Source organism: Hippopotamus amphibius, chromosome 1 (assembly GCF_030028045.1).
Source record: "Hippopotamus amphibius kiboko isolate mHipAmp2 chromosome 1, mHipAmp2.hap2, whole genome shotgun sequence".
NCBI classification, from domain to species: domain Eukaryota; kingdom Metazoa; phylum Chordata; class Mammalia; order Artiodactyla; family Hippopotamidae; genus Hippopotamus; species Hippopotamus amphibius.
Genome location: NC_080186.1, coordinates 25696429 through 25718657, shown reverse-complemented (window position 1 = coordinate 25718657; position 22229 = coordinate 25696429). Strand labels below are relative to the sequence as shown.

General features: G+C 45.5%; 2 protein-coding genes across 5 annotated transcripts in view; one reads left to right on the top strand and one right to left on the bottom strand.

The window, feature by feature from the left end:
- Positions 1-19612, top strand: part of YARS1 (tyrosyl-tRNA synthetase 1) — a 30005-nt gene extending 10393 nt beyond the window's left edge. For both annotated transcript variants that reach the window (XM_057704175.1, XM_057704180.1), the window contains exons 4-13: positions 848-977; positions 3557-3637; positions 8002-8094; positions 10493-10628; positions 11105-11190; positions 14733-14868; positions 15642-15739; positions 16599-16792; positions 17338-17479; positions 18756-19612. In XM_057704175.1, coding sequence (XP_057560158.1) covers positions 848-977; positions 3557-3637; positions 8002-8094; positions 10493-10628; positions 11105-11190; positions 14733-14868; positions 15642-15739; positions 16599-16792; positions 17338-17479; positions 18756-18866 — 1207 coding nt within the window. In that variant the 3' untranslated portion in view covers positions 18867-19612. The remainder of the gene's footprint in view (positions 1-847; positions 978-3556; positions 3638-8001; positions 8095-10492; positions 10629-11104; positions 11191-14732; positions 14869-15641; positions 15740-16598; positions 16793-17337; positions 17480-18755) is intronic.
- A 283-nt stretch (positions 19613-19895) lies between these two features.
- KIAA1522 (KIAA1522 ortholog) overlaps positions 19896-22229 on the bottom strand; it is a 28596-nt gene continuing 26262 nt past the window's right edge. For all 3 annotated transcript variants that reach the window (XM_057704159.1, XM_057704164.1, XM_057704168.1), the window contains exon 7: positions 19896-22129. In XM_057704159.1, coding sequence (XP_057560142.1) covers positions 22107-22129 — 23 coding nt within the window. In that variant the 3' untranslated portion in view covers positions 19896-22106. The remainder of the gene's footprint in view (positions 22130-22229) is intronic.

The following is a 22229-nucleotide window of genomic DNA, read 5'->3' as shown; positions in this document are numbered from 1 at the left end:
CTATTCTTAATATTGTTCATTATTCCTTACATGTGTTTAAGTTAAAAGAAAAAAAAAGACAAGATAGACTGAGAAATTCTGATGTTTATTTAATAGACTTTCCAGAAGAAGAGAGCAGAGGGGAATGGCAAAGAAGCCCTATTTAAAGAGATAGGCAAAGAAAAGGATTAATTAAAGCCATCTTCAAAAAGGGAAAACATAAAAATAAAGTAGTATTTTTATTTTTTAATTTAATTTTATTTTTTTGGCTGTACCACCTGGCATGTGGAATCTTAGTTCCCCAACCAGGGATCAAACTCAGGCCCCCCTGCAGTGAAAGTGAGGAGTCTTTAACCCCTGGACCCCTGGACCCCTGGACTGCCAGGGAAGTCCCAATAAAGTCATATTTTATTTTTAATTTTTATTTATTTATTTATTTATTAGTTGCATAGGGTCTTCCTTGCTGTGTGCGGGCTTTCTCTAGTTGTGCAGAGCTGGGGCTACTGTTCATTGTGATGCACAGGCTTCTTAGTGCAGTGGCTTCTCTTGTGGAGCATGGGCCCTAGGCGAGCAGGCTCAGTAGTTGTGGCACACGGGCTTTGTTGCTCTGTGGCATGTGGGCTCTTCCCGGACCAGGGATCAAACCTGTGTCCCCTGCACTGGCAGGTGCATTCTTAACCACTGCACCACCATGGAAGTCCCTAAAGTCGTATTTTAAAGGAGGATAGACCGCTCACATTTTAAAAACTACCAGGCAGTGTTCTCTCTAAATGTCTTAAGGTTGGGAGAGTGAATTAACACCATACTTATAGGATTAAACTGAGGCCTAAGCCCCGTCTTACAACTGTCCCCTCTTGTCTCCACTCAGAGAGTACACGCTAGATGTGTATCGCCTCTCCTCTGTGGTCACACAGCACGATGCCAAGAAAGCGGGAGCTGAGGTGGTGAAGCAGGTGGAGCACCCTCTGTTGAGTGGCCTGCTGTACCCTGGGCTGCAGGTATGTGGGAGGGATGGAATCGCCCGATGACTTTTTCTGCTGGTTTGTTTGTTTTTTAATAAATTTATTTTATTTATTTACTGGCTGTGTTGTGTCTCCGTTGCTGCGCAGGCATTCTCTAGTTGCGGAGAGCGGGGGTTTACTGTTTGTTGCAGTGCATGGGCTCCTCATTGCCATGGTTTCTCTTGTTGTGGAGCATGGGCTCTAGGGGTGTGGGCTCTAGGGGTGTGGGCTTCAGTAGTTGTGGCACACGGGCTCAATAGTTGTGGCTCCCAGGCTCTAGAGTGCAAGCTCAGTAGTTGTGGCACACAGGCTTAGTTGCTCCATGGCATGTGGGATCTTCCCAGCCCAGGGATCAAACCTGTGTCCCCTGCATTGGCAGGCGGATTCTCAACTACTGCGCCACCAGCGAAGTCCTTCTGCTCTATTTCTAACTACTGGTCACAAACTGCTCGCTCAGCCTCAGTCAGACTGATGTACTGGCTGTCCGTTCACCTTGCCCTAGGCCTTCCTTCCTGTCTTCCTTCCCCCCGTGGCCCCTCTCCCAGACTTCCTGGACTGCTCTGTGACTTCTTCCCCTACCTGTCTGTCCTTTAAAATACCACTCATCTCACATGCCTTCTTTGTGAGTAATCATGATCCCTTAATTGAAGAACATTAATTTCAGAGTAATGAGTGAAAATAAATTTTAGGCATGATCCCATTTCCCATTAAGCAAAACAAACACATCGTATTTCCTGTGTGTGCATATTTGTATGAGCATGGGGAAAGCATGGAAAAATTCAAACCAAGCTGTTGATACCAGTTAGTAGCTCAGGAAGGTGGGATAAAATGTTGATATACTTAGCTTTTCCTTTGTATATTTCTCTAATGTTTGATATGAGAAAATCAAGTCATACAAACTATTATATATAAAATAAACAAGGTCCTATGTATAGCACAGGGAACTATATTCAATATCTTATAATAAATTATAATGGAAAAAGATCTGAAAAGGAATATATATGTGTATATATAAGTACACATATATATACATATATATACATAACTGAATCACTTTGCTATACACCAGAAACTAACACACATTGTCAATCAACTAAACTTTAAGAAAAAAATTTTTTAACTTAAAAAAATAAATAAATAAAATTTAAAAAACAACAAACAAACAGAAAAAAACCTTAAAAGAAAATCAAGTCTTCCCTTGGTCAGGCACTCTAGATCTGCACTGTCCATTATGGTAGCCCCTTGTCATAGTCATATGTGGCTATTGAAGTAATTAAAATTAAAATTTTTAGTTCTCCAGTCACATTGGCTATATCTCAGGCTGCTCACAACCACACGTGGCTAGAAGCTAACCTGTTGGACAGCACAGATACAGAACGTGTTCATCCTCACAGAAAGTTCTATTGGATGATGCTGGTCTACATTCTAAATGCTTGCTTACCTTTCTCTTCCTCTCCTTCCTCTTCCCTCTCAATCCAGTTGGACACTAAATTTTATCAATTCTAGTTCTTAAAAATCTCTTAAATTCATCCCCACCGACCTGATTCATCATTATTTCTCACCTGGACTCTCACAGCAGCCTTCCAGCTGTTTTCTTTGTCTCCAGCCCTCGGGCCACCACTCTACACTCTGCCGTCTTACTGGTGTGATTTTTCTGCAGTGCATGAATCATGTTTTTTCCTTCCTTAAAATCATTCAGTGGCCAGGGTGATGCTAGGCACCCTCATATGACATTGAAGGTCTTTACCAACTTTTCTAACCTCATCACTCACCACTCCCCACATCCCTTGGAGTTTGTCCTTTTGCAGACTGAGTCACTCATAATTTCCCTAAACACTTCACACCTCTGTGCCTTCTCACAGTCTGTTTCCTCTGCATGGTGAAAAACATCTATATATTCTTCAAAACCAAGCTCAGCCCACAATCTGATTCTAGGAAGTCTTTGCCACCATCAGTCTGAACAGTTAGAGATAATCATTTCTTTCCTTGTGTTAGCGTGTTCCTCAGATGAACATGTGAGTTAGCCCTTGGCATGCTGTACTGAAGTTAACTAATTTATGTGTCTCTCTCCCCAACTAGCTAATTGGCTTCTTGAAGGCAGAATCTGGGTCTGATTCATCTCTGCATCCCCAGGGCTGGCACTAGGCCTGGCATGTAATAAGTGATGGTAACTCTGTTTACTAGTTCAGTCTTGCCCCTTTTTTCCGAGCTCCCACAGGACTTGCTTCTTACGCCAGTTATTTGACACCTGTCATAGGCTGCCTTATTCATTGGGTTCCTTTTACATGACTGTGGTATGTCTTCTTCTCTCCCTTCCCCACTGGATTGTGAGCTTCCTGAGGGCAGAAACTGTTCTTATTTTTTTACCCCATGACATCCACATGGAGTACCATTCACTGCAGGCACTCGGCAAGTGTGTATCTAGCTCTTGAAGCCAGCAGGAGGGCTGAGGGCTGCTTGTTTGCTTCCTGGTTCTACCTTCTGAAAATTTTAGTGGTTTTCAAAAGTTTCTGATTTGTTAGACCCATATAGAGGAAATACAGTAGGAATTTATGCCCGTGTGTTTCTTTCCACAGGCCTTGGATGAAGAGTATTTGAAAGTAGATGCCCAATTTGGAGGCGTTGATCAGAGAAAAATTTTCACCTTTGCAGAGAAGGTTAGTTTCCTCTTTCCTTTTTTTCCTTTGACCTGCAGAGGTATGCATTACAGTTTCTTGAATGTGCCAGTCCCAGCAATCATATGGTATGGCAGGTATTATTCTCTTCGTTTTACAGATGAGAAGGCTGAGGGTAGAGAGAATAAGAAAGCTGTCCAGTATCACACAGTTAGTGACTGAGCAGAAATTAGCACTCAGATCTGTCTGACTCAAAAGCCTGTGCTCTTCCTGCCACCAGGAAGCTGCCCCCAGACCTGTTGGATTTGCTTCTTTTTTTTAAATTTTTGCTTCTTTCCTAACAGCTCAGTTTCCAGGGAAAGGCACCACCAGTCAGAACTACTGTTCTTTCCCAGAGCATTTGGTTCGTATTGCTCTGGATCTTACATAAACCATTCGTCTCTGAGATGAGGTTTAACAGGGTTTAAAAGAGGAAATCAGCGCAAACCCATAATAGTTCTTTTCTGGGAAAGAACTAGAGTAAAATAAGTTGAAAGGAGCTATTGAGAACTGGTTGGTATTTTTGAAAGCTTCTCAAAACCTTGTCTTGGCAAGGAAGTGGAGAAAACACTGCTAGTGAAGATGTAAATTCCTAATGGGTGATTTGATGACTCTAAAATGTTTCTGCCCTTTGTTCTAATGATTATACAAATTCTAATGATTATACAAATCTGTCCTCAGGAAATAATTTTAAAAGTGCAACGTGGGAGCTCCCTGGTGGTCTAGTGGTTAGGATTTGGCGCTTTCACTTCCAGGGCCCAAGTTCAGTCCCTGGTCAGGAAACTGAGATCCCGCAAGCCACGCAGCGCCAGCCAAAATAAGAGAAATAAAAAATTAAAGTGCAACTTGACTTATGAATGTATTTATCATGTTATCAAATTAAACCAAAACCTAGAAATAAAGTCATTCAATGGCAAGGGATTGGTTAAATACATTATGATAAATCTTCACAGTAGGATATTATATTTTTCAATGGTTTTTGATATATTTAATAAATGGGGAAATGTTTGCAATGTAAGTTTTTTTTTATTATTATTCAAGTATTTCTTTCTCCATTTTATCCTGTATCAACTTTTTAGTTGAACCTTTTATTATTCTAGCAAAGATATGGCCTGTGGCCTGTTTTCATATGACTTGGAAGCTCTAAGAATGGTTTTTATATTTTTTAAGGGCTATTAAAAAAATGAAAAAGAATATGAGTAGAGACCACATGTAGCCCACAGAGCCTATAATATTTATTTTCTGGGCTTTTACAGAAAAGTTTTGCCCAGCCCTACCCTAGAGATTATAACATCTGTCTTTGTAATTTATTATTATAGTTAGATGTTTTTACCACTTCCCAACAATGCAAGAACCTACAACAATTTTACCCCATGTAACGCCCTCCTGCCCTTTGTGCTATTGTCATATATTTTATTTTTACATATATTTTAAATCCCAAAGACTTGATTAGAATTGTTTTTAAACAGTCAATTTTCATGTATATTTACCCCCACTTACCCTTTCTGATATTCTTGATTCCTTCCTGCAGCTCTGTGCCTCTGTGCTTCCATCTGGGATCATTTTCCCGTGGCCTAAAGACCCCTTTGTATTTTGTGTTTGCAATGCAGGTCTCTTGGTAATGAGTTCTTCCAGCTTTCTTTTGTCTGAGGACATCTTTCTTTTGCTTTCAATGGATATAAAATTCTAGGTTTGCAGTTATTTTCTTTTAGCATTTTAAGGAGTTGTCCTGTTGCCTCTGGCTTTTATATTTTCCATTAAAAAGTCACCTGTAAGTGTCGTTTCTCTTTTGCAGATAATATATCTTTTTCTCTGGTTGCTTTTTTTTCTTTCTTCTTTTCTTTTTTTTTGGCTGCGTTGGGTCTTTGTTACTGTGCTTAGGCTTTGTCTAGTTTCGGCGAGTAGAGGCTACTCTTCCTTGCAGTGCTCCAGCTTCTCATTGCGATGGCTTCTCTTGTTGTGGAGCACGGGCTCTAGGCTCACGGGCTTCAGTAGTTGTGGTGCACAGGCTCTAGAGCGCAGGCTCAGTAGTTGTGGTGCACGGGCTTAGTTGCACCAGGGCATGTGGAATCTTCCCAGCCCAGGGCTTGAACCCGTGTCCCCTGCATTGGCAGGCAGGTTCTCAACCACTGCACCACCAGGGAAGTCCCTCTCGGTTGCTTTTAAGATTTTTGTCTTCCTCTGATTTTCAGCAATTTGACTGGTGTTTTTAGCTTTAGTTTTCTTTGTATTTATCCTGCTTGGATTTTGCTGCGCTTCTTTGGTCTGTGGGTTGGTATTTTCATCGCATTTGGAAAATTGTCCCCTACTGTTTCCTTTAAATATTGCTCCTGCTACAAATAGAACTACCATATGATCCAGTAATCCCACTACTGGGCATATACCCAAAGAGAACCATAATCCCAAAAGAAACATGTACCATAATGTTTATTGCAGCACTATTTACAATAGCCAGGACATGGAAGCAACCTAAATGCCCATCAACAAATGAATGAATAAAGAAGATGTGGCATATATATATATATACAATGGAATATTACTCAGCTATGAAAAGGGATGAGATGGAGCTATATGTAATGAGGTGGATAGACCTAGAGTCTGTCATACAGAGTGAAGTAAGTCAGAAAGAGAAAGACAAATATTGTATGCTAACTCACATATACGGAATCTAAAAATGGTACTGATGAACTCAGTGACAAGAACAAGGACGCAGATGCAGAGAATGGACTGGAGAACTCAAGGTTTGGGAGGGGGCGGGGGGTGAAGGGGAAGCTGAGACGAAGTGAGAAAGTAGCACAGACATATATATACTACCAACTGTAAAATAGATAGCCAGTGGGAAGTTGTTGTATAACAAAGGGAGTTCAACTCGAGGGTGGAAGATGCCTTAGAGGACTGGGATGGGGAGGGTGGGGGGGAGTCGAGGGAGGGAGGGAATATGGAGATATGTGTATAAGAACAGATGATTGAACTTGGTGTACCCCCCAAAAAAATAATTAATAAAAAATATATATATTGCTCCTGTCCTCTCTCTCCTCTCCTGAGACCCTCATTTTACACAGATTAGACCTTTTGATCCCGTCCCACATGTCTCATAGCCTGTTCTATTGTTTCCCTCTGTGCTTTAGCTTGGATGTTATCTGTTGACTTTTCTTCATGTTCATTAATCCTGTCTTCTGTTAAATCCATCCAGTATTGTACTGTGCCATTTTAGAACTTCCATTTGATTCTTTTTTATACATTCCAATTCTCTCTTATAGTTCTCCATCTTTTAACCATTTTGTCCATCTTTTCCTCTATTTCCTTTAACACACCAATCAGTTATTTTGACATTCTGATCTCCTTATTCCACTATCTGGATTGTTTCTGTGTCTGCTTTTATTGACTGTTTCCTCTTGACTATCAGTCACTTTTTTCTGCTTCCCATCTCCAGTATTTTTTTATTATATCAGAGACACTGTCGATATGCTGTAGAGGCTCTGGATTATGTTTATAGAGTGCTATGTTTTCTGTAGGCTGTTAAATTACTGACTTATCACCTTGATCCTGTCAGGGTGGATTTTAGGCTATGTTACAATAGGTCTGTTTCAGTTTGCTCTTACTCCTATGATGTGGACCTTATCTTCGTATGTGGCCTTTCTGGGGTCTCAAACTGAAATCTCAGGGTATTCACAGAGCCCTCTCTGCTTCAATTGGACCTAAACTTCAACTTCTGTCTCCCCAGCACTATGCAGCCCCTAAAATTTACTCAGATTTCTCCAGCCTCCCAGAGCCTGTTCTCTGCTGGGCTTCCTACTGTCTCTCCAAATGAACACACAGCTATGAGTCAGTCAAGAAAGCAGCGGAGAACTTTGACTTAGATTTTTGGAGGGGGCTACATTCCCTCTGGAACCCTCCTCAAATCCTAGCCTCCTAGTAGCCCTGAACTCCAATCTCTGTCTCTGCTGCTTAGTCAGACTGCTGCTTTCTGCTTGATCTCTTTTCCTCAGCACTCAGTTTGAAAAAATGCCCTCAAGGAGAAAGCCAGGGTTCGTGTGGGGGCACCAAGCTCCCTTCTCTCAAGATTTGTAGCTCAACACTGGTTGCTGTCTAATGTCTGCAAATGGTTACTTTCCATATTTCCAGCTTTTAGAGTTGTTTGTGGTGGTAGGGGAAATCCAATTGCCTCACAATGTAATACTAATAGAAAAATAGTAAGAGAAAAACTTTTATATTATAATCACCATTGAAAAGTTATATATTCAGTAGAAAAAGATTGGAAGGAATATATCAAACTGTTATGTGGCAGGCCAGGTTAGATGAGATCAGGGCACTAAGGAGGAATTTATACTAATATCTGCTTTTGTGTATTTCTTTCAACCCCTTAGTACCTCCCTGCACTTGGCTACTCAAAACGGGTGCATCTGATGAATCCTATGGTTCCAGGATTAACTGGCAGCAAAATGAGCTCTTCAGAAGAGGTAGGTTGCCAGCTCTGACTTGAGTTGAGAAATCTTCAGCAAGAGATGAATAAATTGAGGACTGGAAAGAATAGTAACCTGGCTGACTAAAATTCTCAAATATTTGAGCTATAAGGACTCTTAAGTTATCCAGTTAATTCCAGTGGTTCTTGAGTATTGAAGGACCCAGGGAGCAGTCCTGATGTGATCCCATCATAATTTTAAGTTTTACTGTTGTTGATAAAAAGTACAAGCAAAAGTAGTTTCTTCACCCATAGAGCTGTGATAAAATTCAGCCTTATTAATGAGAAGGCCGTGGTTGCATTTCTCCAATTAGCATCTTTTTTTTAATTTAATTTTTATTTTATATTAGAGTGCAGTTGATTTACAATGTTGTGTTAGTTTCAGGTGTACAGCAAAGTGATTCAGTTATACATATACATATATCCATTCTTTTTCAAATTCTTTTCCCATATAGATTATTACAGAATATTGAGTAGAGTTCCCTGTGCTGTACAGTAGGTCCTTGTTGACACGCATTAGCATCTTGATTCTTAAGTTGATGTTTAATATAATGATTTTGATAAATATGATGTATTTTAATGTTTAAAAGTCCTGCTTGGGGAAAGTACGCTTTTGTTCTGATGACTAAGGCGCAGAATAGAAGAATTAGTGGACCCCAAAGATGTGAAAGGTTGGGTTCTGAGTTCCTAAAGATGGCTGATCCTCAGAATCACCTAGGGAACTATTTTTTTTTTAATCTTCATGTTTTCTTTTTATTTTTTTAAATATTTATTTATTTGGTGGAGGGGCACTTTTTTTTTAAGCTCTTTATTGGAATATAATTGCTTTACACTCTTGTGCCAGTTTCTGCTGTACAACAAAGTGAATCAGCTATATTTATTACATATGTCCCCATATCCCCTCCCTCCCACGACTCCTTCCCACCCTCCCTATCCCACCCCTCTAAGTCATCACCCGTCATTGAGTTGATCTCCCTGTGTTATGCACCAGCTTCCCACTAGCTATCTCTTTTACATTTGGTAGTGTATATATGTTGATGATACTTTCTCACTTTGTCCCAGCTTCCCCTTCACTTTTAAAAAAGAGAGAGCGTTGATGAAGGCCTGTTCTTAGAGATTCTGATAAAGTGGTTCTGGGGAACAACTCGGGAATCTGTATTTTCTTTCAAAGCTTACTAGCTGATTCTGATTGGAGTCATTTTTAGACATTCATCTAGTGCTTTAAGTCTGATTTCTAGATCTTTAATCATGGATTAGTAAATATAAGCATGGAAACTGTTATTGTTATTTTTAAAGGAATAGACTCATTCCTTTTTCTTTCATTAAAATGCCCCATGTGTCAGTTGTTTCTCTGGCAAAGTCTATCACTCATCCTATTTGGTAATGTTCACCATATCTTCATCCTGCAAACTGGTGCCAGCACCGTTTCCTAAACGTGACTGCAGCAGACTCACGTGGAGGGCTTTTTAAAATACAAATGCCTGGGCTGGGGACTTCCCTGGCAGTCCAGTGGTTAAGACTTCACCTTCCAGTGCAGGGGATACAGGTTCAATGTCTGGTCAGGGAGCTAAGATCCCACATGCCTGGGGGAAAAAAATGGTCCACATCAAAAAAATCTTAAAAAAAAATGCCTGAGCCAACCTCAAGAGATTTTGATTTATTAGGTTTGGGTGGAGCCAGGTAATTAATGTTATTTTAAACACCCCAGGTGATTCACATACAGTCATATGTTGACCAGAGCTTGGTACCCACTGGACACAAATGAGCATCAGCTTACTCACTCCAAAATAAGAAACAAAGCCTGTTACCCTAAAAAGGACAAATGGCTCTAAATAATACCTAATAGTGTTGGTGATTGCTGTGAAACAGGTATTCTCACCCATTGCTGATGGCAGTGGCACTTGGTTTATGCCTGTCAGAAAACAGCTTGGGGCCTAGCAGTTTTTAGTAGCTTAGGGAAATAGTCCTAGAGAAAGCAAAAGGACCTCTGCAGAGGTGTTCATCAAAAAATGAGAACATGGTCTAACAGTATAGAAATTGTTGAATATGTTGTCACTAATTATTGGGAATCTAATGCAGCGTAAAAATTACTAGTGAAGACTAGGTAGCCACTCAGAAGTACTTATGAACAGTCTCAAGTGAAAAAACACAAGGGGTTTATTCTCCAGCTACAAATTTGTGATGATTCCATATGCTGCGAACAAGGCCTGGGAAGGACAGAGACAAATTAAAATATTTTTATTTAGTATTGTGAGTGGTCCTTCACTCTGATTAACTCTGCTTTTGTTAAAGTCATTTAATGTTTAAATCTTGTCCAAAAAAATTAAAATACGGATTAGCTGAGCATATTCTCATTTTCAACCACAAGAGGTCCTCCTCTCCTCCCTGGCTTCTAGGAGTCCAAGATTGATCTCCTTGATCGGAAAGAGGATGTGAAGAAAAAACTGAAGAAGGCCTTCTGTGAGCCAGGGAATGTGGAGAACAACGGTGTTCTTTCCTTCATCAAGCATGTCCTCTTTCCCCTCAAGTCTGGTAAGATAATCCCTGTTTTCCTCTTGGAGGCCAGGCTGAAGTAGCAAAACCAGTGCTGTGATCATACCTGTGGTTTGTCACAGTCTTCCTCCAGCAGCTGGCTTCCCCAGTTCTCTGCTCTGATTTCTCATGTATTCATGTGCGATTGAAGTGGGGATATCATTAGGTTGTCTGTGTGTTTGCTACCAGGGTAGGTTCTAAGTGGGTTGTCAGGGTGGGCAGAGGTGGTAGAAATGAAGGGGGCAGTCATGTGGACTAGAGGAATACGAAAGAGATGGAAGACGCCATCGTTCCCCATGAGCTCGGGTGCTAGCTGGGTATACGACACTGCCACTCATTCAGTTTAAAAACAATAAAATGTCATGTGATGAAGTTCAAAATATATGGCAGAAACTACAGATACTCATACAGTTGGGCCAGGAATGCCGACTTGCCATTATCAGTGAGTTTGTTGGCATGGATCCTTTTTCTTATAGAGTTTGTGATCCTTCGAGATGAAAAATGGGGTGGAAACAAAACCTACACAGCTTACGTGGACCTGGAAAAGGACTTTGCTGATGAGGTAATACCAGAGGAGGAGTAACCCCCATTGAACTCATCCTGACAGACTTCTCCACGTGCCTCGCCGAGTTTCTCCTTATGTGCCGCAGGGCTTTGTCATCATGCCCTCAGGACTGTAGGTTTTGTTAATGGCTTAGACGAGGATTCAGGTGGTTCACGGATTAGGTTAGCAAATGGCACAAAGCTAATATATTGGTGTCCTAATCATTCTCCAAAAGAACTTAACCTGTAATGAAAGATCGACCAAACTCAACAAGGTGAAGCACTTCAGGGACAGGTACAAAATGAAGGTTCAGAAAAGAGACACAACTATAAAAGAACGGAATAGAAAGTACTATTCATTTCGACAATTTAACAGAAGACTTACTAGGTGCCCATGTGTTTGGCACCATGCTGGGGGCTGGCGTTACAAAGAGGATGAAATCCTTGTGGAGCTGCTAGCCCATGAGAGAGGCAGACGTGTAGATAAATAGCACTCACTGGTTACTGTGCCGTGTGTACGTGGTCTGGAGCTAGAACAGGAGGAAGGGATTGCCTGGCTGTCTGGGAAAGCTTTGTGGAGAGGACAGCATCCAGACACCATTTCACCTGAGGATTAGGAGTTCACGAGGACACCTGTGAGCAGGGAGCGCGTTGTGCACAGGCGTGGCCAGGTGAAGTGGCGTGGTATCTAAGGAACTGCCAGTGGTTTAGTCTCCTGGAGTCTACACGGTGAGGCGGACCCTGTGGGAGAGCGAGGCAGGGCCAGATCAGAAAGGGAAGGAGTAGTAACAGCGTATGTGGGGCATGAAATGGGAGGTCATGACTGACTCTGAATTTGGGCTGGATCGGCAGTGTGACAGGGCTGTCAGAAACGTTCATGAGGTCTTGGCCTCGGTCATCAGAAATGTAGAGTCTGGAACCAGGGAGTTGGTCATCCATTCAGTTCTCCATTGTTCTGAGTACATTTAGGGTTGTGCATTCAGCCCTGGACTTCAGGTCTGCGAGGTTTATTTGACAATCTGGGGTGTGTTGGTGGAGAGAGGAAGGGTGCCATGAGAGGGAACAGACTGCAAACCGTGTCACAAAGCACAGTTGAAAGAGCTGGGCCTGTTGAGCTTGGCAGCAAGTATCTGTTCACCCATCCTGGGCAAGGTTCCTTCTTGTGGCACCAGAGGGCTAAACCAGGACTGCGGGTGGGGACCACAGGGAGGTTTGTTTAGGCTTGAAGAACTTTCTAGTGACCTCAATTGTGTGGTGATGGACAGGGCTGCCTGGCTGGACCTTGTGTTCCCCACCACTGAGGTGTTCAGGCAGAAGCCAGAGGACCACTGGAGGCAGTGTTGTATGAGGGTTTGAGCATCTAATTGAAGGAAAGACTCGGTGACCTCTGGGGTCGGAGGGCCCTTAAGGCCCATTTTTTGGATATTTGGCAGCTGTTGCTCTGAAACCCTTGTGTCCAGGATCTGAGGCAGGCCACAGAACCCACACCCCACTCCTTGATCCTGTGAATGTCTTTTGTGGGAATGATGAGAACAAGTAGAAGAACTGCTTCTGAAGAAAGAGCCTGACAGCATAACCAGCAACGCTTTCTGTGCTGGTGGTGGTGGTGGTGGACGTGTTCTATCTGCACTAACACAGTTGCCACTGGCCACTTGTGGCTGTTGAACCTCACAATGTGACCAGTAAACTGAGGAACTGATTTTTTTTTTTCTTTTTATTTATTTATTTTTTATTTATTGGCTGCGTTGGGTCTTTGTTGCTGCGTGCGGGCTTTCTGTAGTTGCAGAGAGCGGGGACTATCCTTCATTGTGGTGTGCAGGCCTCTTATTGTGATGGCTTCTCTTGTTGCAGAGCACGAAATCTAGGCATGTGAGCTTCAGTAGTTGCAGTGCATGGGCTCAGTAGTTGTGGCACACGGGCTTAATTGCTCCATGGCATGTGGGATTTTCCCGGACCAGGGCTCGAACCCGTGTTCCCTGCATTGGCAGGGGGATTCTTAACCGCTGTGCCACCAGGGAAGGCCCTGAGGAATTGAATTTTAACTTACATTTAAATATCCACATGAGACTTATGGCTACCATATTGGACAGTGCATGTCTAAAGCTTTTCTATTAAAAATGAAACATTCCTGAGGAAACAAAGGAATAACATCAGAAAAAACACATAGGCATTGTTTTATTACAAGTATTCATACCTAAGGGACGTCCCCTCAGAATATCTTGGACCATCCTTTCAAATCAGATCTGGGATGTAGAAGTGCCGGGCGTGGGACACAAGAAGGAAAATGGAATTACTGAGCTCCTGCCATTGACCAGCGCTACTCATCATTTTTACCCACATTAAGTGATTTAATTCCTCATCCCGACTCTAGGAGATGCGGGTATTGTTTATTCATTTATTGTTTTTGGCTGTGTTGGGTCTTCGTTCTGTGTGCGGGCTTTCTCTAGTTGTGGTGAGCAGGGGCTACTCTTCGTTGCAGTGTGCGGGTTTCTTACTGCAGTTGCTTCTCTTGTTGCAGAGCACAGGCTGTAGGTGCGTGGGCTTGCAGCACGTGGGCTCAGTAGTTGTGGCTCACAGGCTTAGTTGCTCCGCGGCATGTGGGATCTTCCCAGACCAGGGATTGGACCCATGTTCCCTGCATTGGCAGGCAGATTCTTAACCACTGCGCCACCAGGGAAGTCCCTTATTTTCATTTTTTAAGTGAAGAATCCAAAGCTTGAAGCGGTTAAGTGCCTGGTTAGGGGTCATCCAGCTAGCTGGGACTCTCACCCTTGTTCTTCCTTCTTGCTCTGTCAGCTCCCCCTCAGGCTGTCTCTAGCCCCTGGGTTCCCTATGTGAATGTGTCCCTGCCTGTAAATAACACCTGCTTTATGCCACTGCTCTGAGCATAAATGGAGAGACTAGAAGAATTTGACTATTTAAAAGCATTCAGCCTCTAAAAACCTCCAAGTTAGTATGGAATTCAGTGTTAAAAGACCTGGGTCTCAGACAAATTAGATAAGCTTTTGAGCCTATTTCCCTTCTCTGCTCTACCAGCTTCACAAAGTCGTTCTGAGATTCAAATAAGACTCTGCTGGGAGGGGCTTCCTAGGTGGCACAGTGGTTAAGAATCCACTTGCCAATGCAGGGGACACGGGTTCAATCCCTACTCCAGGAAGATCCCACATGCTGCGGAGCAACTAAGCCTGTGTGCCACAACTATTGAGCCTGCGCTTTAGAGCCCGTGAGCCACAACTGTTGAGCCCCTGTGCTGCAACTACTGAAGCCCATGTGCCTAGAGCCCGTGCTCTGCAACAAGAGAAGCCACGGCAATGAGGAGCCTGCACACCACAACAAAGAGTAGTCCCCGCTCACCGCAACTAGAGAAAGCCCACCTGCGTCCAGCAACGAAGACCCAATACAGCCAATAAATAAATAAATAAATTAAAAAAAAAAAAAAAAGACTGCTGGGAGAACACCCTGCATCCTATACACACATTATTATTCTTAGTAGATTCAGGTGTCCTGTGCCCAATTCACCTGTTCCGCTGTCCCTTCTTACCTGGCCTTGTACACTTGCAGGTTGTACACCCTGGAGATCTAAAGAATTCTGTTGAAGTCGCCCTGAACAAGTTGCTGGATCCCATTCGGGAAAAGTTTAATACCCCTGCACTAAAGAAACTGTCCAGCGCGGCCTACCCAGATCCTTCAAAGCAGAGTAAGGCTGGCTGGGGAGGGGCTGGGCCGGGGAGGGGGCGTGACACCATCAGGTAGAGAGCCTGTCAGTGGGCCTCAGAAAAGGATCTGTCTTCAATTCAGGCCCAAGAAACGGGGCGGGGCGGGGGGGTGGTCTGAAGTGCAGGAATGTCACGCCCCATTGAGTACTGGAATGGAACTCCAGTCATTTTGAATTTGGTTTGGTTGGTGCTATGAAGCGATTACATCCTGCTGTACCAACAACTGCTGTGAGTGCTGGTGTGAGACACATACTTTGATCCTTTCGTGAAATCCGCCTCTTCAGTTAAGGAGACCAGTTGGGTTAGACCATGAGGGTAACACAGCTGCTCGGGCAGGGCCTGCAGTTTCTCAGGGAAGCTCATCTCTAGATTCGCCCAGTTCCCTTCTGCGTGCTCCTGACTGCCTCTTAGTTGGCCAGCCATGTATTGATGATGCTGAGATGTTAACATTGATAGCCTTGTGTGGCCCTCCCAGAAAAGGCTCAGTACACGTATGTGGAATGCGTGAATGGCGGCCCAGCTACACTTGGCCCCTCCCCTCCCCTCCAGCCCAATACCTGAGGGAGAGAGAGATGAAATCTGGCATGTTCCTTCTCAAAGGCTGCCGCCTCTCTTTTAAAGAAGGTATAATTCAGTGGGTAAATTCTGGGGATTCTGCACTAAGTCCTGCTAGTGTCTTCATTCAGGGGGATCAGCAGCTGACCTGTCTTGGGAAGGGGGAGAGTTCTGAGCCTTGGGTTCTTCTCATCCCCAGAGCCAGTTGCCAAAGGCCCAGCCAAGAATTCGGAACCAGAGGAGGTCATCCCATCCCGGCTGGATATCCGTGTGGGGAGAGTCATTAGTGTGGACAAGGTACTCATTTTACACCACATCCTGGAGAGGCAGACAGGGGTCAGGTTTGTCTGCTTCTATCTGGAGGAAATCTGGCCTGGGATGGGAAGTAACATCCCTGAGGTCGTATTGCAAGTCAGATCCCAGGCATTTAATTCCAGGCGTCAGGCTTTTCCCTTTGCTCTCTCTGGACCTATGCAACCAAAGACAACCAGGAACTCGGAGTATGGAGAGGGTGCTAGTCAGAAGGAGCTTGTTTCTCCATCAGCTCCAGTCTGCTGGACTCACCTGGTCTCCCAGCTTGTCTGGACTAGCTTCAGGGCCTTATCTTGAATCAGCCACTTTGTCCTTCCCTCTCCCCACCCTGCAAAATGGTGAAGGGAGAAGGACTTCCTTTCTCCCCGAGGCAGAGGCTATGCAGCCAGTGGCCTGGGATGAGTGGTCTGGGTATTTTTTTCTCCTAGTATTGATTTGCTTTTCACCATATAGACCAACCACCGAAACTACCTTGAAATAGCTGCTGATGCTCTTGTTTCGAATGGTGAGGCCAGCAGCTGGCCCCCATTTTGCAGTGCCCCCGGGGCTGGATTGATCTGGTGCGCACATGGCCATAATGATGGCCACCCAGGCAGTCCCGGCCACTGTAATCTCTGTCAGAGGTTCCTTCCGCCTCTGACATAAGTAATCAGGCTCGTGTTACTCAAATCTGCCTCTTCAGAGCCTCTTCTCATCTGATGCCTGGGACCTGGAGAGTTGCTCTAGAGGGTTCCTCCAGGGCCTCTATAGGGAGTGGTTGCCCCTTTCTGGAGTCAGAGGGTTCACCAGGCCTGTGCTATATTCCATTATGATTCTCTCTGAGACTGACATCTCTTGCTGGCAGCACCCGGATGCAGACAGCCTGTATGTGGAGAAAGTTGATGTCGGGGAAGCTGAGCCACGGACCGTAGTGAGCGGCCTGGTGCAGTTTGTGCCCAAGGAGGAACTGCAGGACAGGCTGGTGGTGGTGCTCTGCAACATGAAACCCCAGAAGATGAGGGGAGTTGAGTCCCAAGGCATGCTCCTGTGTGCTTCTGTGTGAGTGAGGACTTGGAGGGGTGGGGGGTGCAGGGCCCTGGAAGGCCAGGAAGAGGGGGGATTAGCCCACATGCTGCCCCTCCACATGCCAGGTGGAGGCCCTGAGAACACTACCCAAAAAATGATGCATGGAAGAATTATTTATTGTACAAGAACCATGGATGAAGCACTTTACCTAAAGTTAACTTTATTAAAACAGAAATTGAAGATTCGAAGCTGTGTGCATGCTCAGGTCTCACTACTAGTAAGAGGTGAAACCAGGATTCAGACCCATTTCATTGGCTGTTATGTCATATACTTCCTCCCCTAAAAGCCCGGATTCTGGAATCGCTTCTGACATAGAATTTCAGTTTAGCCATGGTTAACCCAATGCTGGTGATATCCAGAGACGTAGTACAGCAGTGAGGAACTCCTGGGGCTCTGGCACTGAGGGTGCCCTAAATGCCATTAGGGCCCCCTAGGTGAAGGCCCCAATACTTTGGCCTCCACGGCAGCTGGAAGCCACCCAGAGCCTCACTCTCTTCCTGTCCTGTGTGTCTTCCCAGAGATGGGGCAAGCCGCAAGGTTGAGCCTCTGGACCCTCCTGCCTGCTCTGCCCCAGGTGAGCAAGTGTTTGTGAAGGGCTATGAGGAGGGCCAACCAGATGAAGAGCTTAAGCCCAAGAAGAAAGTCTTTGAGAAATTGCAGGTAACTTTTCCCCTCTCACCAGCACTGCCTGGACTGTCCCCAGATTGCTCCGTTACTGAATCCACACCTGCCCTTTTCCCAGCTGGGCCTTCCTGCATCTAAGCCCCTCTCTTCCTTCTTCATTCCAGACCTATCAAATGAGGTGCCTGAGGAGCCCATGGGCCCTCACAGGTACTGAGCACTAACAGACTGAGGCACTGTGTGAGGGACTTGAGACATTTCCTCATTTGATCTTCAGTCTGTGAGAGGAAATGATCCCCAATTTGTCTGGCAGGATACCTGCCAAGGCCACACAGGGTCACTGAAAGTGATGGAGCCAGGATCAGAGCCCTCCTGGGATCCCTCCTGCCCATGTTGATCTGAGAGCACTCGTTCTCTTTGCCCTGATGGGCATTGCCTCACATGGCCTGTCCAGAATTCATTCATTCATTCAGCACCTTAATGTGTATGTCTGGCACTGTTCTAGGTACTTGGACTACATCAATGAATAAAGCAGTAGAGATTCACTCTCCTTGTGGAACTAACACTACCTATGTGACTTTTTCTAGTTAATACCTTGTTTCCTCAACTAGACGGTGTTTCTGGAGGGCATTTAGAGTGGTTTCTACCTCTCCATCCTTCTGCAAGTGGCAAATGGCTTTGTCCACTCCCTCCTTTCCTAGTATTCCAGGCTGATGTTTTGAATCAACTGATTTCTTTCTGGCTATAAAATAAATTTTCATTGTAGAAATGTCTAAAATGTAGGGGGTAAATGAAGAAAATAAAACATCCATAGTCCTGCTACCTAGAGATGCTGAAAAATGTCACTAGTGATTATTTCCTTCTGGGCTTTTTCTATGCATAATGATAATATATTTATAGTTTGAGTCATACCATATGTTTACTCTTTTTTTATTTAACTTTATGCCTCAAAAATTTCCCCATCTTTTTAAATATTGAGGACTTCGAGAGAACCGTTTGTGTGTGTAGTATTATATCATAATGATCATAATTTACCCAAAACCTTATTAGACACTGAGGTTGTTCACAGTTTTTCACTCTTAGAATACTATGATGGATGTCTTGGTACTTATTCATGATTATTTTTTTAAACTAAATCCCTAAAACGAACTTACCTTAGGCAAAAGATAGGACTACCTTGAAATGAAAGCTTTTCACAAACTGCTCTCTTAGAGAAGTTGTCACTTTATACTACTAATAGTATGAGTCTTTGTTTTCTTGTAGTCCTGCCACCATCACTATAATCACTTTTTTTGTTGCTGTTTTTCTTGTCCAGGCTGACTTTAAAATTTCTGAGGAGTGCATCGCACAGTGGAAGCATATCAACTTCATGACCAAGCTAGGGTCCATCTCCTGTAAATCGCTGAAAGGAGGGAACATCAGCTAGCCAACCTGGCATCTTCCTCCCTTCTCTCATCATCCTGAGTCATCTCCTGTCTCCTTAATTTGTTCCGTCCATCACCTGCTTACCCATCTCCCAGGACACTGAAGCAGGAAGTTTGGGACTCTGTTAGGTGCAAGATATGGTGAGGAGCAGCTCAGCCTCCCCAGGATCCATGATCACCCTGTCTGACTGCAGGGAGAGGCTGACCTCCCAGGTAGTGCTGAGGGCGGGGCAGTGCAGGGAGTCCCGCCCTACCTTCTTCCCTTGGCAGCTGACCTGACAAATCTGGTTTCAATATAACATAACTCAGAAAAAGTTTATGCCATAATCCTTCTAATTGGAAAAATATTGGTTTCCAGTTTTCCTAGAGTTATCCCAGCAGCTGTGCCTCTGCCTGGGGTCTGGTGCCTGAACTGAGCTAATTACAGCCTCTCCCCAACAGGAAACTGTGGGCTTTGAAAAGGGAAGGGAAGGGAAAACAGAGAACCTAGTGGTCTACCAAATGGCTGGCAGCTTTCCCCCATGCCTGCCAACCCTGAAGGCTTGGCACTGGGGGGCAGAGCCTGCCCCAGGGCCCCTGGAATGTCCTTTGATCCTGCTAGGCGGAGCGCTTCCTTAGCCAGCTGCATGTTGGTGGATGGCACAGCCTGGTTCTTTCTTCAGGGAGGGTGGGGTACTTCTCCATTAGGCATTTCAGTCAGAACCACGAAGCATCACTGTCATAAATTCAAATAAAGTATCTGAACAAGGGTGTCTGGATGGGACCTGTCTGTGAGTTGCACATCTCAGGAGAGAAGGACACAGTGTGTAGCAGCTTCTGGGCCCCTCACCCAGCCTAGGGCTCCTTGTGTCTTGGCCTTTTGACCGTGTAATGGGGGCGGGGGTGGACTAGGCTGGAGAGCACACAGTTGACTTTCCTTTCAGCAGTGTTAAGCAGAAGAGGCTCACTTAGGGGTCCAGAACATTTTCTCCTCTAAATGTGGGCCCAGACAACCACCCTGACCCTCCCCATTAAGCAGCAGCAGCCACAGCCAAGTTTTAATCATTTAATTAATTAACAGCTTCCAATGAAACCCACACAGAGCTTTTTCCATGTGTCTCACTCCAGCTTCAGGGCAAAGGGAATAGATTGTTTGTATAGACATATCAAAGACTCAAAAATTTAAAGAAATATATATATATATATATATATACTTCTCTCTAACATTTTTATGGAAATTAAAAATCAGAGGCTTTTGGTCTCTCCATGTGCACTAGGTCAAGCTCACTTACCCCAGAGGACAAAGAAGGATTGCCTCTTGGAAAGCCTCCTTTCTCCTTTCTACTCTGTCCTACCCAGTGGGGGAAACAAGCTCAGAGGAATCTAACTGAAGATAAGGAGCTTGAGTAACATAGGGAGGAGAGGGAAAGAGACAGAAGGTGGGCTCCCTCCCACCTCCAGCAGCTCCGAGGCTGCTGCCGGGGCGTGGTGTCATGGAAGCTTTGGCCTGGTCCTGGTTCCTGGTTCCCAGGGGGTTGAGTCAGGAGCTCCGAGTAGAGCAGGGCTTACTGACTGTCCTCTTTCCCCGACTCACTGGGCAGGTGCAACACACAGCCAGCAGCAGCTCGCCATTACCCAAACGGCAGGAACATTGGTTTACAGCTACAGGGAGAAGAGAGTGGTGAGAGAGGGCCAGAGGAACCTGGGCTCTCAGACCACATCCCTTCTGTTCCTAGCTCATGTTCTGGGAGGGGGTCAACTCTCTCCTGGGTAGAGGAGAAGCAGCTAAAAGCAAGGTTCCTTGTCCAGCTCAAGCTTGAGTCACTGTTGACAGAAGAGGATCAAGACAAAGGGTGACCCTGGTGACAGCCATGCTGTGGTAGAAGGACCCACTAGTGCCACCCCATGGCACTGAGGCCAGTGAAGAAACCAGCTTACTGAGATAGGTGACATAGGTTGAAAATGGAAAGGTTAGTAAAATTCCTGGAGAAGAGATCAGTAGCAGAGGCTGATGTCTAGGCGGGGAACCACCCCGCCTGCCCCTAGGAGCGCTGCGTGCCCCCTCATTGACTAGGGAAGAGTCTGGAACAGAATGCACCTTTGGCTTCCCATCCTGTCACTCAGCGTCAGCTCCCCCCAGTGGAACCAGCTGTGCTGAAAGGCAGCTGCAGAAAGGACATGCTTGGCACAGAGGAAAGAAAGATCAGAGGATGAAATCCATAGGGCCAGGTCTGGGCCCACTGCCCAAATAAGCTTTTCCCTGCCAGACCCACCCCTCCATCCACGTCATCAGTACTTCCTGCCGAGCTGAAAGGGATCCAGCTTTGCCATGGCCCATGGACTCTGGCCTCTGAAGAGTCGTGCCCACCCATCCCCACCCGATCAAGTGAGACGGGGCCACGTGCCCTGTGACCTCACTCCCTACTCCATTCTCCCAGTCTCAGAGGACAGAGGGAGCCTGTGGACCTCCCCTCTGGTTCTTTCTCCCCCACCCGTTTGGGCCCTGGCAGCCTCCCACTTCCTGTCCCCTGCATGGAGCGTCTGGCAGAACGAGAAGGCAGGAGGCTGGCTGGTGGCAAGTGGAGGCACAGGAGGGCTGTCCCCTGCTGCACCTTTTGTGCTTTGGAATTCCATAGCCCCACGCCGGCCTCCAGCCTGGAGAAGCCTATGGGAATACAATGACTGGCCCACCTCCAAGGACTAAGAAAAGGAGCACACTGGATGGGAGGAGGGGGACAGGTGAGTCCCAGCCATGGGCTGGCTGCCGGGGACTGGTGCCGCTGCCATGTAAACAGGCCCTCAGAATGTGGCTTCGCGGGCCCTGGCGGACGGACATGCAGCCACTTTTCAAAAGTGCTTTGATTCTGGACTACAGCATGTGCATGATTGGGACGTGAAAACAAAGGTAAAAAAACAAAAAACTCAAGCGAGGTGTTCTGTTCCCAGCTCTGTGGCCTTGAGGCCGGCAGGGGGCGCAGACCCCCACTCCCACCAGCTACCTCCTGCAAGACAAGGCTAAGGCCAAGACTGACGCGGCGGCTGCCGGAGATGAATCCATTCAGGAAAAGGCATGAGAGCTGCATGACTTGGAGGACAGGGTCCACACCAGGCTTGCGTAAATACCGAAGGCCATGGAGGTTAAGGCTGCAGGCGTCCTCCCTATTAGGTTACGTGTCTGCCGTACCCTCGCATCCTTGAGCCGCTCAGGTCCCTGAGATTGTATTCCTGGGATGGGTCAGCAGTGCCCGCAAGGTGCCCAGGGGTCAGACCAGCTCCTTCTGTGGGTCTGTGGAGGGAAAACAAGGGACACTCAGCAAGGGGCCCCCAGCTTGGTTCTGGCCAGTAACAGCCCAGGGCACACCCTCGCCCCTTCACTTTACTGACCA